The sequence below is a fragment of the Strigops habroptila genome, chromosome 2 (genome assembly GCF_004027225.2).
Source record: "Strigops habroptila isolate Jane chromosome 2, bStrHab1.2.pri, whole genome shotgun sequence".
In the NCBI taxonomy this organism is placed as follows: Eukaryota; Metazoa; Chordata; class Aves; order Psittaciformes; family Psittacidae; genus Strigops; species Strigops habroptila.
Genome location: NC_044278.2, coordinates 57,892,782 through 57,918,914, shown reverse-complemented (window position 1 = coordinate 57,918,914; position 26,133 = coordinate 57,892,782). Strand labels below are relative to the sequence as shown.

General features: G+C 43.0%; 1 protein-coding gene across 6 annotated transcripts in view; it reads left to right on the top strand.

Moving 5' to 3' along the window:
* The first annotated feature begins 2,135 nt into the window (after window positions 1-2,135).
* Window positions 2,136-26,133, top strand: part of AFF3 (AF4/FMR2 family member 3) — a 330,156-nt gene continuing 306,158 nt past the window's right edge. For 5 of the 6 annotated variants that reach the window (XR_003989977.1, XR_003989976.1, XM_030475872.1 and 2 more), the window contains exon 1: window positions 2,136-2,443. Coding sequence is in view for 3 of the 6 variants with exons in the window: in XM_030475872.1 (XP_030331732.1) it covers window positions 2,391-2,443 (53 nt within the window). In the remaining 3 variants the exon portion in view is untranslated. Of the gene's footprint in view, window positions 2,444-21,202; window positions 21,275-26,133 lie in introns of those variants that run through there. The other variant, XM_030475873.1, reaches the window with a different exon arrangement.

The following is a 26,133-nucleotide window of genomic DNA, read 5'->3' as shown; positions in this document are numbered from 1 at the left end:
ATGTATTACTGTTTGAAATTTAATTCACTCACTGCTGTTCATGCTGTTTACTTTTTCAATTGATCTCAGTTTGGATGATGGATTTAGCCCTCCAAATCTCACTTCCAAGTCTTCCCGTGTTTGTGAGCTGCCACTTGCGAGCATTGCAGTCCAGCTCACGCTTTACAGAACAACTTACGGTCAGCTCCAGTGCTGGGCTACCTTTAGTGATTTAGTCCCTAAAGACAGCCCAAGCCTTCCCTGCCGTATGTACCATTCTAATGGTGATTTAAGCACTTCTGCAAATCACTGGGCAAGCTAGGACTCAGGGAATGATCCAGGACCATACTGTAATGTGGGTTGCAAAATCTCCCTTAAAATAAGAAGAGTGACACAGCACAGGCCGTGGCTTAAAAAGGGCAGTGTAAAGATGCTGCCCTTCACTCCTGCACACTTAAGTAATATATTTATTGAGAATGCCACCTGCTTTGCAGGCTCAACCTTCAGCCATGCTAAGCTTCACCCCAGCTGACACAAAAGGCTGTTTTCAGGTGTATTTATGTGCCCATTAATACCAGACCAAGCCTGGCATCTGAACTGGCCCGATTTTTTTTATTATTATTATTTTTATTATTTTTTATTTTTCATTTTAATTTTCATCTTCATTCTCTCTGGCTAGAGAGAGGTTGCCACAAGCCTTCCCGACCTGGGACACGTTCTTCTCCATCCCATTGGGGAGGGTGAGGAGACAGGCCTGGCCGGAGCTGGCTCCAGTGGGTCCCTCCAGGCTGAAGATGCGTCACATCCACAGGGTCGGGGGACTTCTGGCAGTAGGAGGCAGCACCACCTTGGCTGTGCAAGGGAACACAGGCAGTTCTGGAGCGGCTCGGGATTTTGGCTTGCCGAAAGCTTGCCTGCAAACGTACGGGATTTCAAACCTTTCACTTGGAGCGTGCCTACCCTGCAGCCAAAGTTGTGGCTGCAGCTTGCGCGGGGTTACCAGCCCTAAATTAAATTGAGCTAACTCGGGAATGAGTAAAATGCAGTCACGACACCAGCCGAGAAGCCTGAGTAAATACTTGAGCCTGTGCAGGGCTACATGCACACTGGGGTGCCACCAGTCAGCCTCAAACTGGCTTGTGTTGGTCTCCCCAGAGCAGGGATATCCCAGCGTGGGATCGTCTTGTGGATATTCACATTGGCGCTGTCACGTCAATAGCCCCCTCTTTCCATCACGATTTTGCACTTTTCTTCTCCCCGTCTGCGATGACATGGCACTTCTCTGGTAGCTGTTAACTGCTTAGCTGAAAAGCCCTGATATTCTGGAAAGTATTTAATATGTGTTAATCTCACTTAATGTGATTCAGCAAGTACAAATCAGGAGAGCCTGCCTCCCCTGGCCAGCCAGGTATCGCACAGCCAGTGCTTCACGCAGGCTGGACAGTGCAAGGCGCCTCGCTGTCTTTTGGGTGGCAAGCCCTGACGATTGGTAGTTTTATTTTTAGCCAGAGATCACACATTTTTAAAGGCTTCATGGGCAACCCAGGGACCTTTAATCTCCTGTGCAGGTCTAGGTAGCCCTGTGTGTAGATAGATGGATGTAGATGGAGCCCATAGGAGCTGTGATTTGCACGGGTGCAGCTCGCTGCAAAACCACATTTGACCCAGCCCCGGATCCCGAAGTGCTGGACGGCAGCAAGGGCCCATGCTGGCGCCCGGGGCCGCTGCCTGCCCTGGGACCGGGGCAGTGGCTTGTCCCACCACAAACCTTCCCCAGTGCCTCCTCAGAGTTTCCCCGCCGAGCATCCCGCTGTTTTTACGACGCGGGAGGTGGTGCCCAGGGGCATCCTTGGGGCCGAAGGGCAGCGAGCACTCGTGAAGGAGGAGGAAGAAGGGGAGAGGGGGAAGAACCCCAAACCCAACTTCGTTCGGGCAGGCCTCTCAGGGTGCAAGTTCCCATCAAGTCCCCCCACGCGCCGGGCTGCCCTGTCCCCTTTCTCCCGCTCGTCCCCCCCCCCTTCGCCGAGCGGGCCCTGCGCGGGTGCTGCGCGGGCGCTGCGCGGGCGCAGCGTGCGCGGGGCGGGCGCTGCCTCGGCCGCACTCCCGGCGCGCAAGGGGGAGGGAGGAGGCGCGGGGGAGCGGGGCGGGAGCGGAGCGCGGCGGCGGCGGCCGAGCCGAGCCGCACAGAGCCGAGCAGAGCCGCGCCGAGCCGCGCCGATTGCAAACGAGGTTTTTTGGGGGGTTTGCTTTTTTTTTTAAAAGGGAAGCGGTCGGAAGGTGGCGGCGGGGGCTCGTCCCCGGCCGCGCGTGTGCGGAGGGGGTGCTCCGCGCCCTCGCCCTGCCCGCGGTGCAGTTAAGATGCGCCCCGGACGCCGTGCGGTTGCAGCGCGCCGGCGCTGACATCGCTCACCATGGACAGCTTCGACTTAGCTCTCCTTCAGGAGTGGGACCTGGACTCTCTGTGGTGAGTGGTGCCTCTGGCCCACCCCTCGGGCTCGGGGAGCAATCGGGAAGGGGGACAGAATCTGCAGGGGGTGCTATAAACGGGGGGTGTGCAATAACTGAAGGGGGGGCAATAACTGGGGGATGTGCAGTAATTGGGGTGTGTGCAATAATTGGGGTTGGTGTGCACTTACCTGGCGGGATGCGATAAATTGGGGTGGGGGGTAATAGTGGGTGTGCAATAAGGGGAGTGCAATGGATCGGGGGTGCAATAACTGGGCGGCGGGTGCGTTAGCAAGAGAGAGTGCAATTACCCCGGAGGTGTCTCCCCTGCCACTTTGCTCTCCCAGGAGGGGCAGAGGGAAGGGTGTCCCCCCTTTCCCCCTGCTGCCGAGGGTGGGTCCGGGAGGTGAATGTGGTGTTTGGCTGGGGGGTCTCCTACACTCACATCTCCCCCTGCCCCCCAATTATCCCCTGTGCTCACCCAGGCTGCACTCCCTTAGCTCATCCCCCATCCCCCCTGCACGCCCCTTTCACACCTCCCTCTCCCCCCTCCCAGCCGCGTCGCAACTCCCTCCCGGGCCGCCTTTATTCCACCACCACCCCCCCCCGACGCCCCTCTCCGCTTCTCTCTCCTGTCCCCCTTTCCCCCCTCCATTGCATGCCCTTGACCTCCCCCTGCGCACCCTCGTCCCTGCACGCCCCGGCGGCGGGTGCGGGGCTGCCAGGGAGGAGAGGAAACAATTTCTAGAAATGTCATTAGCGGCTAGAGGTGGGAAGCGGTGCCCTTCCCCCGCACACCCTCCCCAAGCCGCTGCCTCTGCCAAGTCCTGGAGTTGACTGCGGGAGGCAAGCCGCCCCCCAGCCACCGGCCCAGCGCGGCCCCGGAGCGGCGGGACCCCGTCGGGGCCGGCCGGGGTCCGCGGGGGGGACACACACGCTCCGTGGCGGTGACCGGGGCTCCGTGGTGTGCTCCCTGGCCAGCGCCGGGACCCCCGGTGCGACGCCGCGGTGGGACGCGATCCCGGCGGATCCCCGCGGTGATCCTTCCCCAGCGGGGTGCTCGCCCCGTCGGGGCTGGGGTGCGCTCACCCGCGGGTGCGGTGCCGCCATCAGCCCAGGCTACGATGGCAGCTTGTGTCCGGGCGGTGAGACCGGTAGTTTGCGGAGTTGAGATGACTTTTACCTAAATTCAGTCAGCGGTATGCATTTTCTAAATTTTTGGGTTTTTTTGACCGTGTTTGGTGATCTATAGCTTCTGTCAGCAGGGTGCGCGTTCGACAGCGCCGGCTTATCTCTTCGGTGGCAGGTGTAACGAAATAAGCCGGACCAGAGAGTCCCTCTTCTTACAAAAGACCTCAGGATGATGAGAACAGCTTGCAGTGCATAATGGGGGTGCTTAGAAATGCATACATTGATAACATCCAGCCTAATAAAACTTTTATATTGCTGTGGGAACTTTAAAGAGCACATCTAATAGAAAATTAGTTACTACCCCATAAAACTTTTTAATTACAGTGTTTCTGCCTGTGACGCAAGTTAAGGTTATGTCCTCATTTCAATTATAAATACCAATATTCAGTTTATAACCAAACCATAGCATTTCTCTCTGGCCTGATTTTAAGTTTTCAGTCCATATGCTTGGTTTTACCATTAAATTACATGTTTTTTCTATAAAACAAGAGAGGGGGAAAAATAGTACTTTCACACATTTGTATGCTTTTCCATTTCTTCTTGAATGAAGACAAACTTTGGGGGAATTTTCTTTTTCCAGCAAAAGCCTGCTGTTCATTAGTCAGTTCTGCAAGCTGGCTATTGGAGTTAATATTGAATTTGAAAAGCTAACAATGTAACTCTGGAAAGCTGGGGCTTTGGGCTGTGTCTGGCAATTGCTCCTTTTCATAACCTTTTTAGCATGCTTTTCCACTATTGTGGAGCCACTTGCAAATGATCACTGTCGCCATAATGCTCCTGTACAGGTCCAAAAAGACATCAACTATTTCCCAGCCAAATTACCTGCTTAAAAATATCTGTATTTGCATTACAAGTGATCTTGTGGTTTCGTAACTTTTGTTGTTTGCTTTCCTCTATAGTTGTTGCAGTTTAGAAGGCAGGTTCAACAGAAGGGCTTCAAATAACACATTAAAAGCCAATGCATCATGACAGGCCTGTATTTGCTGCTAAACAATCATCCCTGCGTAGGGGTTGAACCCACAGGTGTGCAGAGCAGTGCCTAGAGAGGGGATCGCACCTACTTTTAAGAAGAGCTCATCAAGGGAGCAGGGGTTTTGCAGGTGTTTGCTGTTGCAAGTTTGCATCCTTTTGGGGCACTATGTTTCACTGACCGGCTTTGGCATGGAGTATCTGAGATCACAGGCTGGAGGTTTATCATGAAGCAGCTGTTTTGGCAAAAGATTCGGAATAGTTGTTTTAATTTGAAAGTTGTATGAGCAGTATTAAATAAAAATTTAGTTTCTCCTAGTGAAAGCTTCTGAAGTCCCGTGTGAAGGCCAGCGGTGCCTCCGTGCTGCAGCTGTGGCACAGGGCCCTGGATCTGTTTCCCATTGCTTGCAGGGTGCATCTCCCCCTGCCCTCCCACCACCCTGCCCACTCGCTGATGGGCAGCTTACGGACGTTCTCAAGAAACCTCAGTTGGATACTGTGCTAAACTGATCAAAACAAAGCCAGTACTTCAACTTTAAGCTCTGAAGGCTTGTCAGGATGCCTTCAAAGGAGTGCAGTTGTTGCCAAAAAGGGAAATCAAATATACCACATAGATAGGAAGTACTTCATGGCAAAGAGCAACACTTAAAGAGACTTAATTTTCTCTGCAGCGAGAATGAATGTTGTCCTTTATTCTTTTGAATGTAGTCATAATGGCAATTTGCACACTTAATTTATGACTGAAAATCCACTTTTTGCAGTATTTGGTGAATGCTTTTCTTAAAAGTGCAATAATTAAATATTAATGTGCTGTTCTAAAGTGCTTTTTTTTTTCTTTTTTTAATTTGGTATGTTCTTGGAAAATCAAAAGGGGATCCCAGCTGAACAACAGCATGCTAATCAATTCTCATTGATTGTTACTTTTATACTATTAATGAATTTACTCTCCAATTAATACATGCTATGTCTTTTATTTTGCTGTAGCATGGAAAATGTAGTAATACATTGTGTCATGGCCTTAAGACAGTGTTTAACCAGTAAACTCCAATGGGAGAATATTTTTAGGTGTTTTCTACTAAACGGTAGTTTTTCCAGGTTGTATTGATGCCAATAACACTTCTGCTTCCCAGAAAACTACTATAATTCAAATAGTGAAAGCTGAGTACAAACTCAAATAGAAATTTTAAGAAAACATACCAATCTGTGGCATAAACAAAACTTGTGCCCATTTGGTAAGCTTTTTCTGGAACACTTTGGGGTGATCAGCCCAACTTAACTCAAGGTGTCGTTACTGTTGACGAACACAGTTATCCTAAACACATGGCACTAACAACTTTGAACCACAGCCTCATCTCCTGTTTTTCTTTCTCCATGCATTTATTTGTATACGCTATGTGTAGTTTTGCTTGTCCAGACTCAAGATGTAGATTCTCCAGTGCCTTATAGCTTTGTATTTGTTTGCACCAGACAAAAAGAGATGGAAAACCTCAGTTAGAAATGTTTTATATGCCTCTTGTATGGCAGAAAACATGCTCTTCATGACAGAAAGCAGCAAATGAACAGACTAAAGGACTTAATTGGAGTGCCAGGACTAGTTCTGCACTAGAGGCATTCATGTTATTTGCCTTATTTCACAAATCTAGATCGAAATTCAGACAGGGTCTTAACTCTGTGCTTAGGTTTAAGCTCAGCAATAGGCCTGGTGAAGACCACTTAGGGAAGGCTCTCCTCACATGCTTATGTTAGATAACATGAGTAGGCTGAGTTTTTCCCCATTCATTAAAAACAATTAGCAGATTGATTAAAGCACTTACTGTGTTGTACCATACAAGAAAATAATTTTGAGTGTAAGATGTTCATTAGCCACAAACAAAACCGTGTTTGTTTAGGTAAAGGAAGCCAAGTATGTATCGTTTTATTTGGTACTTACTTGTTAATTCTGCATACTTTGAGTTAGCATCAGTTTTGTAGCAGTTGGATAACCATGTAAAAAATGTATAGCTGTATAGCTTCCAAGTTTAGATCAATATCAAATGCCACAGTGTAAGGTGGCCCAGTGTGTTTTACAGACTGTGTATTGAATTATTAGTTCGTTTGCTATCTTTGGGTCTTTTCCTGCTCCATTTGAAGTCAATGAGAGTTTTGTTTGGAAGTTGCTACTAACAAAAAGTGGCCAGACATCCAGCAGTCTTATAAATGAACTTTTTGTAACTTCTTGATCCCAGGTTGTCTAGCTTTTAGTCACTACATTTTATATTTGTGTAAGTCAAGATTTTTCCCTCGTGTTGCGCAGTGTTTACTGGAGATAATTTTAGAAAGCTAATTCTGCAAATGCTTCCTCAGTCAAAGCAGAATATCAAGATGCTAATTTTCAGATAACTCTAAGCAGCTACTTTGCAGAGAGAGGGCTTGCTCCAACCATTCTCTCAGTAGCACAAGCGTCTGGACAAGCTTACCCTTTTTACAGACCAATACACAGCAATAATACCTCCCTCTCACAAAAAATAACTTAGTGTCTTCTTTTATCTCCCATTTCCTTTACAACTCTGCCTCAGCCTGTGTCTTGGGCTATGTCATCCCTTATTTCTTTTCTTTTGGCTCTTGGCCTTTTCCTACCAGTAATGCTTAAAATCATATTTGTCTCCTTGTTTCTATCTTTATGGTATTTCTTTCCCATTCTGCCTTCCACCAGGTGCCAACTCACAGTTACCACCTTCCTCTCATTGAGATCCCATCTAAAAATTTGCTCTTCCTGTGATGATTATAAGCTGTGAGCAAACAATAACACATATAATAACTATAGCTTGTTCCCTTCTCTGGCTTTCACAGCATGTATTCTCTTCCTGATGCCTGTTTTTTAGGCTGGAAGCCCTTTGGGTCAGAAATTACTTTTATTGTTTGAGGTTTTTTTCTTACAGCACTGAAGAAACTGTATGTGCTAAGCATTATAAATAATAAGAAGAGCAAGCTTTTCATGCCCATAATACTTTATAATCATCAGCTGAATAATAATATTTTAAAAATACATCTGCCATGCCATGTGAGTGCTCATTTGCTGGATGTAATGTACCACATCCTCCTCATTTGGTTCAAGTCTCCACCGAGTCTGGAGGCTTTGCCAGTTTATATCAGATGAGGATCTGGCCCCTCACCTCAGATGTGCAGTACTCAGTCACTTTTTTAAAAAGAATAGTTATTTTTTAAACTTCTGCTTTGTTTTGTTCTGATAAATGAAATTTTAATACACCAGTAGGACAGTGAATATGCTTTCATTTCTCTCCCTGTGGACTGGTTGAGCACCCATGCCCAATTGTGTGATGCAAGAGAAGAGCACTTTGGCCTTTCCTCATAATGCTCAGCCTTGTAGATTTGTGCTCCTGTGGGGACGTTTTCCATCAGAAGTTGAGGCAGAAACCTTACCAGGTTATTGGAGAAGGATTCAGAAGAGGGCATGAGGTGCATGTGGCATTTCCCATTCTATGTGAGTATTTCAAGGAAAAGACCAGGTTTCTTAAAACTAGTGGAGGAGAAATATGGGCCATTAAGAAAAAAAAAAAAAAAAATACGGACTGTAGGAACATCTTTTCATCCATATATCAGCAATAACATCATACTGAACTCCACACACTCTCATTAGAGAAAGCAACTGTTTAATTGCAAGGTTTTTAACCTCATATAACAAATTAATCCATTTGCATCTTATTTATGACTAGGAAACAACAAAGCGTGGATAAAAAGAGTCCCAGCAATTATTCGTAGCGTATGTTCAGAGATACCTTAAAGTCTGGCTGTAACTTTATTAACAATAGGAGTAATAAAGTAAAATCAATGGAAATGAAGAAAAACTGGTATTACGTGCAGCTAGAGAACAGGGAGGTTAAATTCTGTGTGAGATGGCGTCTCGTCTAACTGATCAAGTTGTAACTTTGAAGTGACATCTTCCCAAAATGAGATTTCAAAAAGATGGTATTTTCCAGGAAACCCATGTAAAGTTTCTCTATATATGGGCTGGTTAGCTGTGAGGCTAATTCCACTGGAAAACCACAAGTTCTTTTTTAAAAACTGAAACTAGGGAAAGGGAAAGCTGTAACCAAGCTTCCTTGGTTTTGATCAAAACTACCTCTTCCCTGCTGGGGACTGGGAATTACCATTTCAGTGCTGGTGCTGGGGGCTAGACTTGCTGGCTGTCCGCTCCCCGAGGAGCCTGCTGGTCCCTGCTCTGGCCAAACCCCCTGTCTTTGTGTCATTACCAGCAGGGCTACTCACTGGTCTTCTATCTCTTAAATTCTATGTTAAGACACCAGTTATGCTTGCTGGTGATGCCTAAGGCCCTGGGAGAGTGAAAATGGACACTTGTAGTTTAATATTTGGGTAATAATCTATATAATTTCTGGATAATTTATGGGTAACTACAAATTCATATTTAGGAGAAAGAGTGAATGAACTGCAGCAAGAGTTAAATGAACATGGTAGCAACTATTCGTGTTCCGTGCTAAACATTTTCTGTGTCTTATCAAAGGTAAAAATGTGTAACTTGTGCTCCTCTCTTACAACTTGGTATTTCAGCTTTCCTAATATTTTAAGCAAACAAAAAGTAGTGTTAATGACTTCAGTTGACTGAGTTTTATCCTCTTAGGAAGATTTTAACCTGCATGTGTGTACCAAGGACCTGGATATAGATCTATCTTGGGAAATATGACAGTAGGAATGCAATTTAAACTTATCCTCAGAGACCATTTATGTATTTTTTAAAAAATAAATTAGTTCCAATGCAGCAGTGGTGGTCTCAGCAGTCAGGAAACACTTAAAATTATGCAGAAGGGACCAGAAATCTTTGCTAAGAAGCTTTTTGTTGCTATGTTTTGTTTCTCAACAAAGATGATCCACAACTGTAAGTACTTAAAACTAAAAACAAGAGGGTTGTATCTGAAAAAGCCACACAACTTTTTAATGTAACCCAGTCTTTCCATGTAGTAGTTTTCACATGCTTTGGACCTAAGAAAGAGTCCTTTGTGGCTCAGCCTGGTTTGACTAAATGGCAGCAGTGGCCAAATAGAGGATGAAGGTGATGTCTTCTTAGACTGAGTATGCTGTGATTGCTTTGAGCTGTGATCACTTCTTATTGCATGTATCACTTGAAATCCATTAGGGAGAAGCTGGTGGCCTTCCTGGTCCATGCATTGCCATGATAGTGTGAGGGTATTATGATGACCTATGGTGGTATGAAAAATGCAAATATGACAGATGGGTCAAGAGGAAGAAGCATTGGTGTACTATGCATTGGCAGAGTTTGGATTCAGAAGCCATTCCAGCAGTGGTCTCTCCTACCATCATCTCCCTGTTTCTATCCTTGCCCTCTTTTCTTTGTTCACTGTGGAGGCTATGGGAAGACAGTTCTGATGTATGGGTGTTGGCAGATATCCTAAACCTCCTCTGTGAGGGTTTAGGTTTTGTGTCTACCTTCTAGTGATGCACCAAGAGAAAGTTGTTTCTGCCGTTGGCCACTTCTGATTGACCAGGGGGTTCATCTCTCAGGTCTGTCAATTTTAGGAGGGAATGATGTAATTTTGATGTTTTTGTGCTCCTCTGTCTTAGAACAACGAGTGCAGTAGATGGCTGAACCTCAGTCCAGAAAAAAATGAACACATTTTGACAGAGATACTCTGGAGAAGATAATTATGTTGATTTGCATCCCATAGAAGACACTCTTACACATTTTTTGTTTCTGAAGTAGTTGGGGAGGGAACCTGTCATGTCATCAACTGTTTTTAGAGGGCAAAGTAACAATAAAAGCGAAGTGTGCATTTCTTCATTTGTGTTTGGCAAGGAGAGTGAAACATTTTCTGCAGGATGATGACCTTGAGTTAGCTAAATGTTGCCAGTTTAAAGAGTAAATTAATGTTACAATGTGCTTTGTTTGTGGTTAGGCCTGAAGACTGTTAGGAATGTCTTAGTACAAAAGGTGATTGTGTGCTCATCCATTTACTCAGGCTCCCTGAAAGAAAACCACCATGATCCCAACTGATCTGAATTAGTATCACCATATCGCCTTGTGTGTTTGGGTATACCAGTGTGACTGCAGCTAGCCTTTCACTGTCTAGATGGGTCTAAAGGGCCACAGGCCCTTACATTTCTCCTGAGGCACTGAGTCAGCCTGCTGCCCTCTCAGATTAAAGGACCTTCTTCTAAGGAGTGAATCCCTTCAAAACCCAGTCATGTTCTATCATAAATGTGGCACGGGATTTGGGTTTGGTTGTGTTTATCACTGTCACTGGCTATGAAAATCTGTTCCAAACCCACAGCATTGGTAGCAAAAATGTACACATTTCCCATACATGCAGCTTAACATATCCCTGGCCATTTAGTACGATTGATTCTGCAGCATCTGGGCTAAAACGGCGTTGAGATAACCCCAACACAGGAAAGCATACATAAATGCTGTTGTTGCTGGACCTGCACTGGCTTTTGTTAGATCCAAGCAAAGTGTCTCTTTATGACACTCTTCAAGGCTTTGCACTGCACAAGAACTTGCTAGCTTGGGTGCATGGGTGCATGAACATGATTACATACTATGTGGTAGAAATGCAACCCTTTTTTTTCTTTTTTTTTTGTTATTCTTAGAGTTATATAAGCAGCAATATCTTGAACTAATTACAGCTGATGTAAAGCACATTTAAGGAAACCCATTAACGGAGAATTAGAGCTAGAACAGATTAGCTATTCTTTAATGGCCTTGACTGTAGATCTTTCGATGCCTTGGTAGCTTTTCTAACACTCATTGCTCATCTGTCTTGATTAAATGACTGAGAAGCTTCTTTCAAGCCACAGTCTGGTTGTAATGTGGAAAAATCGCTGTTTTCAGCTGAAAAAATTATTATCTGGAAAGGTAAACTCTACTGAGTTCTGTACAGTATTTGTTGTTGAGATTTAAAGCATTATTTTACTGCTCAATGTGACTGTATAATAGAAAGAGCAATCTCTAACATGCTTCCTCGGAGCTATTAATTATTTACTTTCTTGAAATACAGATCATAGACAATTCTACATGACTTCCCTTCTTACAGACTTTCTTGTCTCTCTCTTTATTTTTGTATGCTTTGCAAATGCCTGTAAATTAATTTTCACTGAAAGGGGAAATAAGTAATTTAGACTCTTGCAGCTGTTTCATAATTAATTAATTTTCATTTAAAACAATCAAGTAGTGCCTATCCATTGTTCTATGTGCTTTTCTGAGGCATGAAGATTCACAATATCAAAATAAGTTCCAGATGGAAGTGCATACTTTAAAATGAGAGAAAAAAATCTGTTTTTGTCCAAAACCTGAAGAGTCCTGCCTCGATCAAACCAGAAAGTATTACACTTAAGCACATTTTCAAGTTTCGAGCCATTACTTTAAATATTACTTAAAAGTACCAATTCAGAATGTTTTATAGGGCTTTAACTTATAAATAGAACTATAGAGTGAGAGAAACAGTGATATAGGACTATTTATTCATTTGTTTCCTCAAATACTGCTGGCATCTGTTAAAATATAACAAGGCTTAGCACATTTTCCCATTTTTGGCACTCTGTTTTCTATGATAAAGAGAAATATTTGCAATGATAAATCATCTCTTTGCTAATAATCAATAAATAACACATTCTCTTGAGGAAAAAAAATATGGTAAAATGAAATGAAAATAGATTGAGCAGAAGGAAAAATGATCAAACTGGTGCACTGAGAAAGTCTGTATGTTCCTATACTTATATTCCTGTAATAAATATTAGGGTTTGTGGAAGAACTTTTAAAATGGCAGTTTGCAATAAGAATAGAAAGTCTTCTTTGAACATGAAAGACACTTATGTAAGAGGTTTATATTATGTAAATGTTACTGTTATTGGTGATAGCTCATTATAAAGGAACACTTTATATTCAGAAAAGCATTTTAAAATAATGGGATAGATGCAGCAGTCTCTAGTCCTGACTTGGACAACTTTCTCTTTGAAGTCAATGGAAGTTTTGCCTGAATAAAGGTGGAAGAAATTAGCCCATTCATTATTATCTGAATTACATCAAGAGCTGACTGCTAAACAATAAAATCATGATTCATAACATAACGGCTTCACTTAATTCTTTTGTAGTCTTAATATATCTCATTATATGGTACTTCTGTTCTTTCCTCTCTGTGCAGTATTCAAATTAATAACAACCACCTTTACATAACTGATGGTTAGACATGTTTTGCTGCCTTAGCAAGATCAAAGGATTTTATATACCGTTTTTGGATAGATACCAAGAATGGAGTGATCAATCTCTTCTGTAACACCGTAAGCACAGTGTAAATACCTCAGGGTACCCAATTAGACACAAGTGGTTTGCCAGATGCTGAGAACATCACCAGTTGTCAAGAGCTTCCCAAGTCTGTGGGACAGTCCAGAATTTATTAGGGATTAGTGGTGGTCCAAGTTGTCACTCCACTGATTTGTGCTCATTCAGCTGTGCCCTGCTGTAAGCAGGCTGCATGATATGTGGAGATAAGGTTCAAGCGACAGATACTTTGCTCCCTGCCCCCCCGCCAGGCACCATCCCAGGCGTCAGGGATGGACACTGGTGCACCAGTTCCTCTCCTGTGCCGAGAGAGGAATGAGGGTTATAGTAAGTGAGATAGCAAAATTAGAAGGGCATGGGAGAAGGAGACTGAAGAGAACAGCCCAAGAAAATGGACCCCCAAAAGGCTTTAATGCAAAGCTGGAGTTAACCCCTCACCAGGAAGCCATCTGCAGCCTTCAGGCTTTAAGAATTCTTTTTATCTAGAGATGCAATTGAAACAAGATGTGTAACAGCTGCAAGATGTCAAGTTTGTCAAAGTAACTAGAAAAATGAGTTCTGTGACACACTCGCACACAGCAAAGTAACGTATAGCAAAACAAATAAAAAAGGGGAGTAAATTATCATACGGGTTTAAAAGAGGAAGGAAAATAGTCAAATAATGAAAGTTTCAGTTAATTCTCAGGCATGGATGATTTGAAATTAAACTACAATGAGTGTTTCCCAGAAGAGGAAACATCTGAACTCTTTACCTCAATAGAAACAACAGTGAAGCTTTGCATGTTCCCATCATAACCATAGTCCATCAATGGACTGTGGTCCATAACCACTGATGGACTGGAATGGCTAGTGCTCTGCACTGACTCCAGGAGATGGTGGCAGCCATGTTATTTTACCCTTCCGCGTGTTGCTATTATTCAGGTGCATTACCATTGGACTTTGCATCTGTAGGTAGGGACCCAGATTTGCTGCACTAGGTACTGTTCAGACACAGGACAAAGAGCTAGTCATTGGACCAAAAACTTTGCAGGCAAAGTGAAAGAAAAGAAAATGATAGACATAGGCAAAACTGGTCAGAAAGAAAAGACAGAGTATTTTAATTATCCAAATAAACAGTGGCCACAGCAAGCCACCAGCCTGACAGTGCTGCCAAATGCATGAGCGTGAAAACCCAAAACTTTAAGAACCTCAAAAAGAACAATGAAGTGACTTTGTGCATGTTTATGCACAAAATTGTCCCAAGAATGAATAGCAGCACAAGGATACCCTGAAGGTGTTGGTTGGGAACTTGGGGAGTGAATTGCCTTAATGGGTCAAGAGAAGACTATAGTTAGTCTTTTTGTAATAACTTTCAATAGTGACTTTTCATAATGATGGGGAGAGTCCACAAATGGCTTTTATAGTGAGGGAAGTGGGAACCAGTGAAGAGCTGTAAAGAAAAGTGGCCCATTTCAAATGGCTGGGAAATGCTTTTTACTGCAGCATCTCAGCTAGAGCTGGCTATGAAGTTCAGTTGTGCAAACTGAGGTAATTATTCTATGATTCTACGTGTAGCAGCAGAAAAATGCCAAAGATCTCAGTAGATGGGTAAGCTAAGTCTCAGTCAGTAATGCATGGTAGTTTAGAGCTACCATAATCCCAACACGTTAAAGTTCTGCAGGTTCCCTGATGTAGGGTGGTGTTTCAGTGCCAGGAGTTATTCGTGGGAGCGCTGGAGCCTGGGGTCATACAAGATGAGTGCAACTCATCATTATACAGCAATGAGTGCAACCGAGCCATCTCCACAACCTGATACAAAGAAATGCCATCTTCATACACACAATACCAGAACCTGAAGAATTACCTAGAAAACTGCTACAGAATCAGGTTGAAGGTAACAGGTTCAGTGGCAGGAACAGCAGGGAAGCCAGACATTTGTGTGGTGGAGGCACAAGACATTGATCTGGAGGCAGAAAGCCACAGGGTGGGCAAATGAAGCAAATCCCCTGCTCTGGATAGGGTCAGGAGGGATGGTACCTGAAGAAATGTCTCAAGGGTGTGGGAGTGCTCTCTGGGGCCAGACCTGGAGATGGAGGTAACGTTTCTCTTGCCTGTGAGCCCTTCCACAATGAGCAAGGAGAGAGATTCCTCAGGGTTCAGTGTACTGAAATGCTGATAACTATTGAGTATTCTTCAAGGCACTCCAGCACCTCATCAGAATATGTGTGGCACCAATGGGAACTAATTAAATATACCTGTTACAGTACTGCTGTGGAGTACTATTCCGGTACTGCTGCTTCTGATCAGAGAGAGTCTTGGAGCCCACACATGGATGCCAGTCAAATATACCCTAATTCCCACTTTCAGAAATGACTTGGAAACATGCCTCTCATTGAAAGACTTAAAGAAAATGGAATTCTGATTTTTTTAACAAATAGGTAACTCAAGTGTTTTCCTTTCCTCAACTCAATTCACATGCAAAACCAGCTAATAAAATTTCAGTGGTGCTTATACTGTAATTTGGTTGGCAGAAGAAAAGTCATCTGTTAAAGCTGAAGTCATCATAACTCATTAGGTGCTAACTTATCTGCTGTGTGTTAGAGAAACAGGCTAGCTCTATTGAAATGCTGCTAGTTCATCCTCATCCGCTCACAGTTCCCTCTGGAGGATTGAAAAGTACAAACAAGTTTTCTCACAAATACACTGTACGAGCATGGAAATGTAGCTGCATTTACTTCATCCCAGAAGTCTCTCTCTGCCTGCAGACAAGTATAGAACCAAAGCGAATCCAGCAGTTTGAGTATGGTTCCCATATTTCCTCCTAGGAAGTCTTAACAGAAAAGATGATTGTGTGCACTCACAGATGTCCCATGTACGTGCAGTAAATCCAACGTTTTCTGAACATGGTGCTGGCCTTGCTGCACCTGGTAATAAACCACAGCAATAAATCAGGGGATCTGCACGTGCGTAATAAATCTGATGCACCTGAATGCAGGCTTACAGGATGGACATGCTGTTCACAGACTGGCCATTTTCCAGGTCTTCTGGATGTCAGGCTTCCACCATGACTGACTTGCCTGGGAGTCCTGGCAAAACTGCTGACTTCCTCTTTTCATATCAGCATTTCCAGGGCATGTGCAAGGAGGTGGGACGTATGGGAGATTAAATCTTAAGCATTATTTTTCAGTGTGCCTGTACTCATTCAAGTCACGATACCACCCTGAAGTTATAAACAAACCCACACCCATAAAAGTGCTCTTTCTGTCAGCTTAGGCATTTTTTGTGTGAGTTATACCTCAAATTCTTACAAGTTCAAATCTATTGTCCAATTTATTTGCATGAAGGTTTTGTGTATGTCAGGTGAATGCTCTTCTGGGCATCAGCATCCTTAGTATCCTCTCAGTTTTCATTAAAACATTTACTTTTGTGAGAGAGCTTTAGTTTAAGAGCTGTGGATGAATGAGGATGAATTCCTGCACGTGATGGATGTCAGGGTGTCTCAGGCAGGGATTGATCAGAGCCTGATAGTCCCACACTAAGATTGCATATTGTCCTCCCTCTTCTGAAGGTGTTCATAAGTGGTGAACTTCAGGCCACAGTGGAGGTACTAAAATGGGCCAAGAGTTGGTCCCTGCCTTATAGGTCAACTGGCTTGGCACAAAATATCTTCACATGGTGGAAAACGGGGTGGCCACATGCAAATTGCGTATTGGAAATTCTTCCTTGCCACTTGGCTATTGGAAACACTAAGTGTATACACAGGGGTTTGATATTTTTATGGTTTTATAGATTAGGAACAAGGCCCGTTGAGAAATGGCAGCAGAAAATCGCAAAACTGACTGGATCGGTGCTTCCTTTACCCTCACCTCTGCACTCATTTGAGAGGGAAAGAACCGCAGCTCTGTAAGACTAGGTGACTGATTTTATAAAAATGAAAACATCTACTTCTTTACTTTCTCTGGCAAATGAGCCTTCTTTACCATCATTATACGGGCTGCATAGAAATGAAGCTGGGGACTTCACTGGATTGTAAATCACTGTACTTGTGTTTAAATAAGGAGTATATTCAGAGCAAAGATGCTAGCTTGATTTCAATAAACCAGAAAGCGTTTAAGACACTACTAGACCCTGTTGAGTTATAGTCTTGCATCTCCCTAGGAGTTTCTCACATTGGTTTTCTGTGCCAATTCAGGACACTGTTTTTCAGCTAATTAGCAAATCTGAGCAAAGTTGGAGTGAATTCATGTTTTTCTTTGACTGGGCGACATGCTTATCAAGTCAGCTACCTCCAGTCTGATACAGCAGGCTGCCAACAGACTTGTCACGATTTATGAAGAGGGTTTGTGGTGGTGATGGAAAGTATAATGAAAACCACATCCACCAATTAAACACCTACATTTCCTTTTAGAGTCCAAACAATAGACGGCTTTCCTTTCGCAAAAGAGATTTCTCAAATCAAATCAACTCATAAAAGAAATATAAATTAGTAAGGAAGCTTTGAGTAGACCTTTAATGAGTCTCTGGCACAATGACATAGTGAGGCATGACACATTCATGAATATGATCTACTTGCAAACAGTCAGCCTTCAGCAATCAAACAAAAGTAATGCAACCAAATATGCAACATGTTCAGGTCAAGTCATTAGTACACATGATATCAGTCTTTCCCTGATAGGTGAAATAGTACACCTGATGCCTTTCTTAGTGTGTGATACATGCTTTTAACACCAGAAAATTATAATCAGTCATATTTTTACTCAAGTGAACTGGAACTGACCTCTTAATGATGGCAAGACATAGAAGAGGATCTTTGAAAATAACTGTGGACTTGTTAAGCAGAAATCAGAGGGTGAGGTAGAGCCTGGATGTGATGCATTCAGCGGTATTGCAGCTAGAAGGGTAGCAACAGGAGCTTGGGGAGCTGTTTTCTCTGAAGAATATCTCTGGTATCAAAACATTTTATTCCAAGGACATAGAAGAACAGAGCAGACACTTCAGAGAGAGGGTGTCAAAATTAATTTTACATAATTTTAGTGACGACATTCAATTACCATACAGTTGATATGGGCCAGATTCATTGGAAGACATTACAAAAATACACTGGTTGATGATAAAAACAAATGATATTATTATTATTATTAACACTGGAGTTGTATTTACCTCAAGTAATGCTCTGTGATATTTGGCACCAGTTGCACCGAGCATCGTGTCAGTATGTCTGTAAGCAGTTCAGCTGTGTTCATAGGGAAAAACATCTGAGTTGAACAACAGCAGCTTTGTCCCATGTTTTTTCAGGAGGAAAGCCTAATTGTGTTGTGCTCAGCATCATGTGAGTACAGCTATGCTTCTGCTAGACCAAAGCCTATAGGGCTGCATGGTGCTAAATGTAAAACCACTTTGGTCTCTGTTAGCTTGCGGATCTCTGCCCCACTGTGCTGTGTGCACATGCTTTAAGCTTCCCAGAGGATGTGAGGCAGATGAACCTTTTTTTTGTGTGCATGGGCACCTGACAGGCTTAAAAGGAGAGAGGTGGAACCAGACTTTTTTGTGAGACTGTGTTTCATAAGCTCAAAAGTCAGTAGATTGCTCATTGTACAGTACTTCATACAATGATGCATCTAAATCTGAAGTCTGTAATCTAAGGTGTGTGATTACTGAGAAATTCAGTCAGGTAAGGCAAAAGACATAGTTTTATTGCTCATGGGGAGTACAAACTAAGGGAGCACAGAAGAATCTTAGGTTTCCAGAGAAAAGAAAAAGCAAGCAGTTCTGGAAGGTCAAGACAAACGAGTAATCCACAAAGGATGCTTGTTAGCAGGCTGGAGACATACGTAGGTTGGAAGCTGAATGTGATACTAATGTACTAGCTGCCTATCTAGCTCAGCCACTAAAAATCACTTTCATTATATCTGTCATTTAATATGCCCAACAGTTACCACACCAGCCAGAAATTCCTCTGAGTTATTTGGAGTCTGGATTTTGATTTTGTTCATTGAACCAAGCAGTGCAAGTTTATGCCAGGAGATTAATTTAGCTGGTGGTGTGCCACCAAAGCAGATCCTTACTTCAGTCTTTACAAGCAAGGTGCAACATAGTGGTTTATGTGCACGGTTTAGGCAGGATAGCAAACCCCATGGTACATAAACCCCCCACAACCCAACTAGGCACCTGAGGTGCTGTTGTTTTAGGACATTTAGACTTATCTCCAGCTTTGCTAATGCACATGCCTAGAGGCAATTTGGGGACTAGGAGATTTGTTAACCCAGTACATAAGGGTCTGGAGAAGTCCAAGATATGCTCTGGCCATGTGCTGTCTGTACTGCTTGCATGTCACATATTATACAGTTTGGGATGACACCACTCAGGGAAGTCAGGGCTTCCTTTTTCCAGCTGAATGTTTCAGCTACTTTACTCCTGGTCCCATGATCCCTCCATTCCCAGATCCATACTGGGGTCAAGCTCCAGTAAGGGTGGTGAAGGGCTTGTTGCCCAGAAGAGCTTTTGGCCTGATAAGTAGTGTGTGTTCCTTGAGACTGAATCTATGGATGTGAACCCCATGATGAGGAGATACTTGGATCTGGGCCTCCCGTTTTCTTATGCTGGTGTTTTAACCACTGGGATGTTAGCAAAACAGTGTGCTTGGCTGTGCCCTGTGGGTTTTTTTTCAAAAAGAGGTGTGCCCCTGTTGTCTGACCTAAAAGCCCAAGAGGGCACATGAGTGGAACTCAGGCTCTGAGTCCTGCTTTCACGGTGGAGACAAACCACAGCAAAAAGTGTAAGTTCTCTTTGACATTTTCCTTTGGCAGGCATAGGGTTTGGCTCCCAGCATAGCCTCTGGGTGTTGAGAAGCTGGCTGTTCGGTGCAGGCTTCTCCCCATCCTCAGTACGGGGAGCTTTGGCACCCAGTGCAGAACTGTGAGATCCATTTTGGGATCTGGGGGCCTAACTCTGCACCCAGTTATGCAGCTCTTCCCTGTACACAAGTCTTTTAGAAGAAGATTTATGTCTTAATGTAATTATGTTTATTAAGTTTAATGTTATCCCACCAGATTAACTTGAGCCAGCTGCCTCTCTCTAGTGAGGACTAGTAAACATTTTATCAGAGGACACAGGAACATTTGTCCTATCTTTTAGTTTTTCAGATAAAGCACGTCTGACTGGAAAATATACCCAGTTTTGTCGTTAATGCCAAGATGGTCTAAAAAGACAGAAGATAATTCTTATCTAATCTAATCTGTTTAGAGCATTTCTGGAGATCCCAATACTGGTGTCTGGGTGACAAATGAAGGTCTGGATTGCACCTGCCAGGTACGTGCCTGGGGAAAAGGCATGTGCAGCGCATAAGGGTAAAGGCATGCATGTCCTCATGCTCTCATGCGGGAACTGTCCTCTATTCAGCATTTTCTGGTGAGATGTATAATAATTCCCAGCAGACAGCAGGTCATCTTTCTAAAAGAATATCAGTAACTATGGGCTTGCCTATATGTGAGCAAGTAAAATACATGAGGATGTAAACTGAGTAGCCTGCTGTACAGGCTGCAGGGTGCTGGCATTGGTATGTGGAAAATTACACACATATATGCAGTTATTTAACTGAATTTGCTTGTATAGTTTAAAATACAGCTAATGTAATGCCCGTACCAAATTCTAGGCATTTCTTGTAGGAATGAGAAGTACTACTATATGGTAGAGCAGTCAAAATTATCGGCTTCTATCCAAATTTTGCAGATATCCTTTATCTGTAATTGGCAACTTCTGTCATACTCCTCAACCTGGTTCAGACATGAGCATGATGCACAGATTTTGGCGTTTGCAGTAGCAGATGATTTCCTTCCACAAAGAAGATAGGGACAAATAGGCATCCTGTTCTGTTCCTGTCAGCAAGAACATCTCTATCTGTTCCTGTTGCAGTCACTTGTTCCTCAGGGCCACTCACACCCACAACACCGAGCAAACAGTACGAGATTTCACACCTAAGGCTTCATCTGTTCCTCTGCAACCACCTCTGGGCTACCACAGCAAAGTCTCTGGTCCAGCTCTCTGTCTTTTGCATAAGCTCCATCAACCACGAAGGGCTAGGACCAAGTCTAGGAGTAAGTTGTGCCGATCAGGTATGGCCATAGGGGAAAAGGAGGATGCGGTGTACAGGATTTCCCATGTGTGACAAAGAGTGGGAATGTGATAGTGGGAAATGGGGTTGCTTAAGGCCAGGCCACCACATAACTGGCTCCAAGAGGCTGGCAACCTGCCCTCCTTCAGAGAGATGCTGACAGCTCTTCACAGCAAGCGAGCTCAGCTCTGTTTCTGCTGTCCCTGACCATGCACGAATGGCATGGTTACAGAAAAGGATTTATTCAGGGGAAGGAGAAAATAAAAAGGCTCCCCACACCCTTCAGGATGCTGGTAAGCATCACTCATCTGACAACCAGAGAAAATGGGGGAGTGAAGGGGGATTCAGATTTTACACCTCATCTCTATTCTCCTCATGCTCAAGACAGGGAGGAAAGGGTGGTTGCCCGTAGAAGGTTAGTCGCCCCTCATGTCCCTCAGCTATTTACCCTGGCAAAAATAAGAGATTCATGAGGGTGGCTGGAGCTCATGCATTGAATCTCGTGCATTGCTGCTGTGCTGCAGTGTGCCCCTCACCTCCCACTCCCAATATTCAGTATTTTCTCATCAGTGAGAAGCAGGTAGGGAGTTGGGCAGAGCTTAGTGCTGTCAGAGGGCTTCTTACTGCAGCGGTCTGTTTTTTGCTGGTTATGGCTGGTCTTTCTGAGGACAAAGCAAAATAGAGAATCTGTCTGTTAGCATGTATCCCCCCTAGACCCCTGCCTGCATTCACGGATGCCGGTTATTTCTGGAACTGGGTACAGTGCAACATGTATACATTAGCAAAATCAAGTCCTTATGCTGTTCAGGAAAATTTGGCTCTGAACAGTATAGCTAAAAAAGCTATCTGTCTGAGCTACTTAGAATACTGCACAGTTTTTGCCAGCTGAATAAAACCAATAGCATTTCTATGAACAGAAAGCTTTTGACAACAGTCTGAATTATGAGTGACAAGAACCATTCTCTTCATTTTTAACTTCTAACCCATGATGTATAACGTAACCCTCATTTGAGGATAAGAGGTTAGTATCTTATTGACTTGGTTTTAAATTGCATTTCATTGCATTAAGGAGTATCTGTCATTTTTTATTTTTTTTTTAACTGTGGAGCTAGATATACTGTAATGTATGAAAAATTTGACTTTCACGTAGCTGTAAGGCTAGACTTTCAAAAACATTCACCTACAAAGCTAACATGGTATTTAATGAAAACATCCCAGAAAATTATGATTTTACAATTACCTTATTGGTAGTTTGATTTTAATGTAGTTTTGCTGATAGCTACCTTTGTACTTAAGGATTGTAAATTAATTAGGCATACTGCTTCATCTACTCAGGAGGCAGGAGAAGAGCTGAGCTAATAGTGATGGGAGTGCTGCACCAATTTGAGACTGAGGCTAAAATGACATGATAGAGGGAGAGGTTAGTCCTCTCCCAAGGTTGTCACTCCTGGTCACATTTTGATGTGAATTTATTGGACTGAAAGAGGTTAAAGAGGTAATTCTGCAAAAGAAGAGAGAAATTTCTAACATAAAATGGAACTCATCAATAGTCCTGGTGTCCATAGGGAGTTGTCAGATTCCATAATATTAACCATGTAATTAACAGGATATATAAAGTGATGTGCTTTCAAATAATTTATATTTCAGATGCCTTTCAATCTGCTAATAATACCTCATTTTTCCCTCCAGTCTCCTGGAATCGCTGCATTCCTTTTTTTTTTTTTTCCCTTGTCTGTATAAAACCCCTTCACATCTATCAGATAGTTCTAACTAGTGCTCGTTCCCAAGGGTGACTTAATGGACAAAATATGGATAAATCCACATGACAAATCCACTTTACAATATCGCACAGCTGGCATTCTCTGCTTAAGTTCAGCTCACAAATAAACTTGTATGGAAACTGCATCGATGCAGAGTGCAGGTCGGTGCATATTGCTTCATTGTGTCCTGGAAATGACCTCTCATACAGGTGGTGGTGATGCACTGGCTTTTGCATCTCCCTTTCGGACGAGTCGAGGTATGGGGGGGGGCGTTTGCAGAGTACTCTGCAGAAGAGTGTGCATTTGTTATTGGCATTTGTGTTGCTCTTCAAATCTCATTTTTCCATCTTCAGTGATTGGGCTTTGAATACTTCTAGGGTTTAGCTGACAATTGTTAGAAATCAGTTGTTTTATTATTTTTTAATTATTATGTTATTTATTTTTATTGTTGTTATTATATTATTATTACTATTATTATTATTACTGTATCAGTCATCTAGGTAGGAGAAAAAGGCTTCCCTTAGCAGTGGAATTACCAAAAGTAGACCATAGTTTTGCATCTTCTAACCCAGCAGCCCCACTGCATAAACTCTTTGCCTGTGATTGCATCTCCCTCATGCTCTTCTTCACTGACCTGGGGAGAAAACACCAGCATCTGGGGTCATTTAAGACCTATGCCTGAACTCATTGGTGCTTACATGCTGACGGACAGCTGGCTGCCATCCGCTGGTATGGACAAAGGACTGAGTTATTAGCACTGCGTAAACAGCTGCTGATTTTCAGTAGGACTTTTTTGAAACCTCTGTCAGATTTGGTCGAAATCGATTAGCAGGTTCAAAGTAACAGCCAGGGAAGAGAGAGCAGATGATGGAGAAGGCAGCACGGTTTGACACTTTCCTTCTCAAAGAAGCCACACTGACCATGCAATACATACCAACCTGTGCAACAGACCTGGGTTGAAAAGAAATAAAAAAACCCCGGAAAACAAAACAAAAGAAAAAAAGATCTCTTTTGTTTCAAAACTATATTTACTTGGTAGATGGAAAAAAAAGTGCAGGTTGAGTAACTGGAATGGAGCCCAAAACACATACTTGTAGGAAATTTCCTCCTGGAGTAAATGAGGTCTTCCAGGAAAGGCAGTGGGGGAGGTAGCTGCAGTGGGTGAAGGGTAGTCGCTGTGCCTGAGCTGGACCTGGTGCAGCATCTTGCACCAGAAGAATCCTGACACATGATATTTACAGCTACAATGATATAAAACTACAAAAAGTTAAAGGGACAGGGAGGGTGAAGCCTGGATCTCAGTCTGAGATGGGCCCATTTTCCCAATGCATATTCAGCAGCATGGTGAGTGCCAAACCAAAATCTATACCCACAAACCCCACATGTCTACATTAACATACTGGATTTATAAGCTGACTCATCTGCTGGATAATCTAATGATTACATTTCTCTGTGTTTGAAGAGGAAAATGCCTGGTTAGTTATGGCATGCTGGCCTAAACATAGACCCATGTAGCAGCATGTGTCTGCTTAGTGGTATCTGGAGGGTTTCAAGCTTGTTTGCCCTGATATATAAAAGTAGCATATGGAAAAAAATACCATTTCCATGCTCACTTACCATAGTAAGAACATTTTTCTCATATATCCTTAATACTTATAACTGATAAACTTACTGTAATGATATTTTAGACATATTCTAAGAAGTTAAGTGTATTCTATCAAACGTCAAAGAATAATATTTTATAGTAACATTTACAGCTTATCAGAAATTGAAGCATTTTCTCCTCCCATGCTCTGGCCATACTATTGTGAAAATTCACTTATACAACCACTTACAGCAGCTGAAAAATAAAACATTTCCAGTCATTCTACAAGTTCATTTTATAATAATTTAAAACTGCCTGTTACAACCAATAAGTTTGGTGCTGGAAACCAGTACAGCAGTTATAAAGTCCTGGCATATAACTTCTCATGGAAAGCAGTGGTTTTATCACAGCCATGAACACGCAAGTGACCTGAGGCAGAAAATTAGTGCTCAAAAAAAAAAAGATCTATCTCCAGGAAATGCTCAGATATCTACTTATAACAATTACAACAATGATAATTTCACATCTGTTAGGCAGACAGTTTTAATCTGTAGAAGGTTAAGTATTTGACAGTTACTTGTTCTTACATACAGATTAGCTATTGAAGGTTTAACCTTTAGATGTACTTAAGCAACTACTCTTTAAAATTTATTGTGTAAAACCACCCAAATAAAAATGGTCTCATCACTTGTAACTAAAGAATACAGAAGGTCCGGGATATATTTCCCTCCCTTCTGGCTTTGCTTCTTCCTTTGTGCCTGAAAATATTTACAAGCAGGCTGCTTTAATTTTGACAGACACCGCTCCATAATTAGAGGATAAAAGGAGGATTCTGCTATTAAATGTGTGGAATCAGTTATTTTGACTCAATAAAGGAGTCTGCTGAAGAACACGATTATTCCTGCACATTGAAGTCCCCTCAAAAACTGGGGAGGGGGAGAGGGAAAGAGGGAATGAATCTTCACGTGGCCTTTGCACTTCCCCAGCAGTAGAGGCAGGGGAATTATTTACGAAGTAGCAGAAAGATTTCCAGATTTCTGTAGGTTTTTATTAATATTTCCTAAGTATCATAAAACATGGGCTATTTTAAACCTCCTGCATGGAAATGAATTAAATTTAAAACTATCATGTGAAACTTGGAATTATTATTTTTTTCTTTTCAGGCTGGCATTTACACAGCTACAGCGTTTCAGTGGGAAGGGCTTTCTCGCTCACTGAAACACGGCTGCCCAGATCTTAGTTTTTCCTTGAATAGATGTATCAGACTATCTCAGTCTTCCTTTCATGCTTCTCACAGTCATGAATTTCTTGTTCTCCTGAAATGGCCAGAAATTGGATCCCCAAATGGGATCCAAATGGCCTTGGTGGCATTGCAGGGACAGTTTTTATAGAAAAGATCCACCTTCCTGAACAAGGTTTGCAACTTGTTAGGTACAAATATTTCATTGTTTCATGTATTAGGCACATAAATGCTCTATATCTATGATTTTAGGGGCATGTGGAAGGAGGAGACAAACCCTTCTTGCGGAGAGTGCATAGCTTTCCCTACTTTTCCTGCATGGTGTGGCATAACCGAGAGCAGGTTAGCTCGGTGGTGGGTGTATGCAAAGGCTCACATGCACCCTGGAGAGAACACTTGTGGCATATGTTGAGTAAGTGCTCCATATAGGAAGCAGTCAAGCTGGGCATACAGCTCACAGGGCGGAAGCAAGCCCCAGCACACATACTGCACAGCACCTGTGTTGTGCTCCAGACCTGCTCTTCCACTATCCTGCAACCTACACACTCTTGTAGACCTCATTTCGGT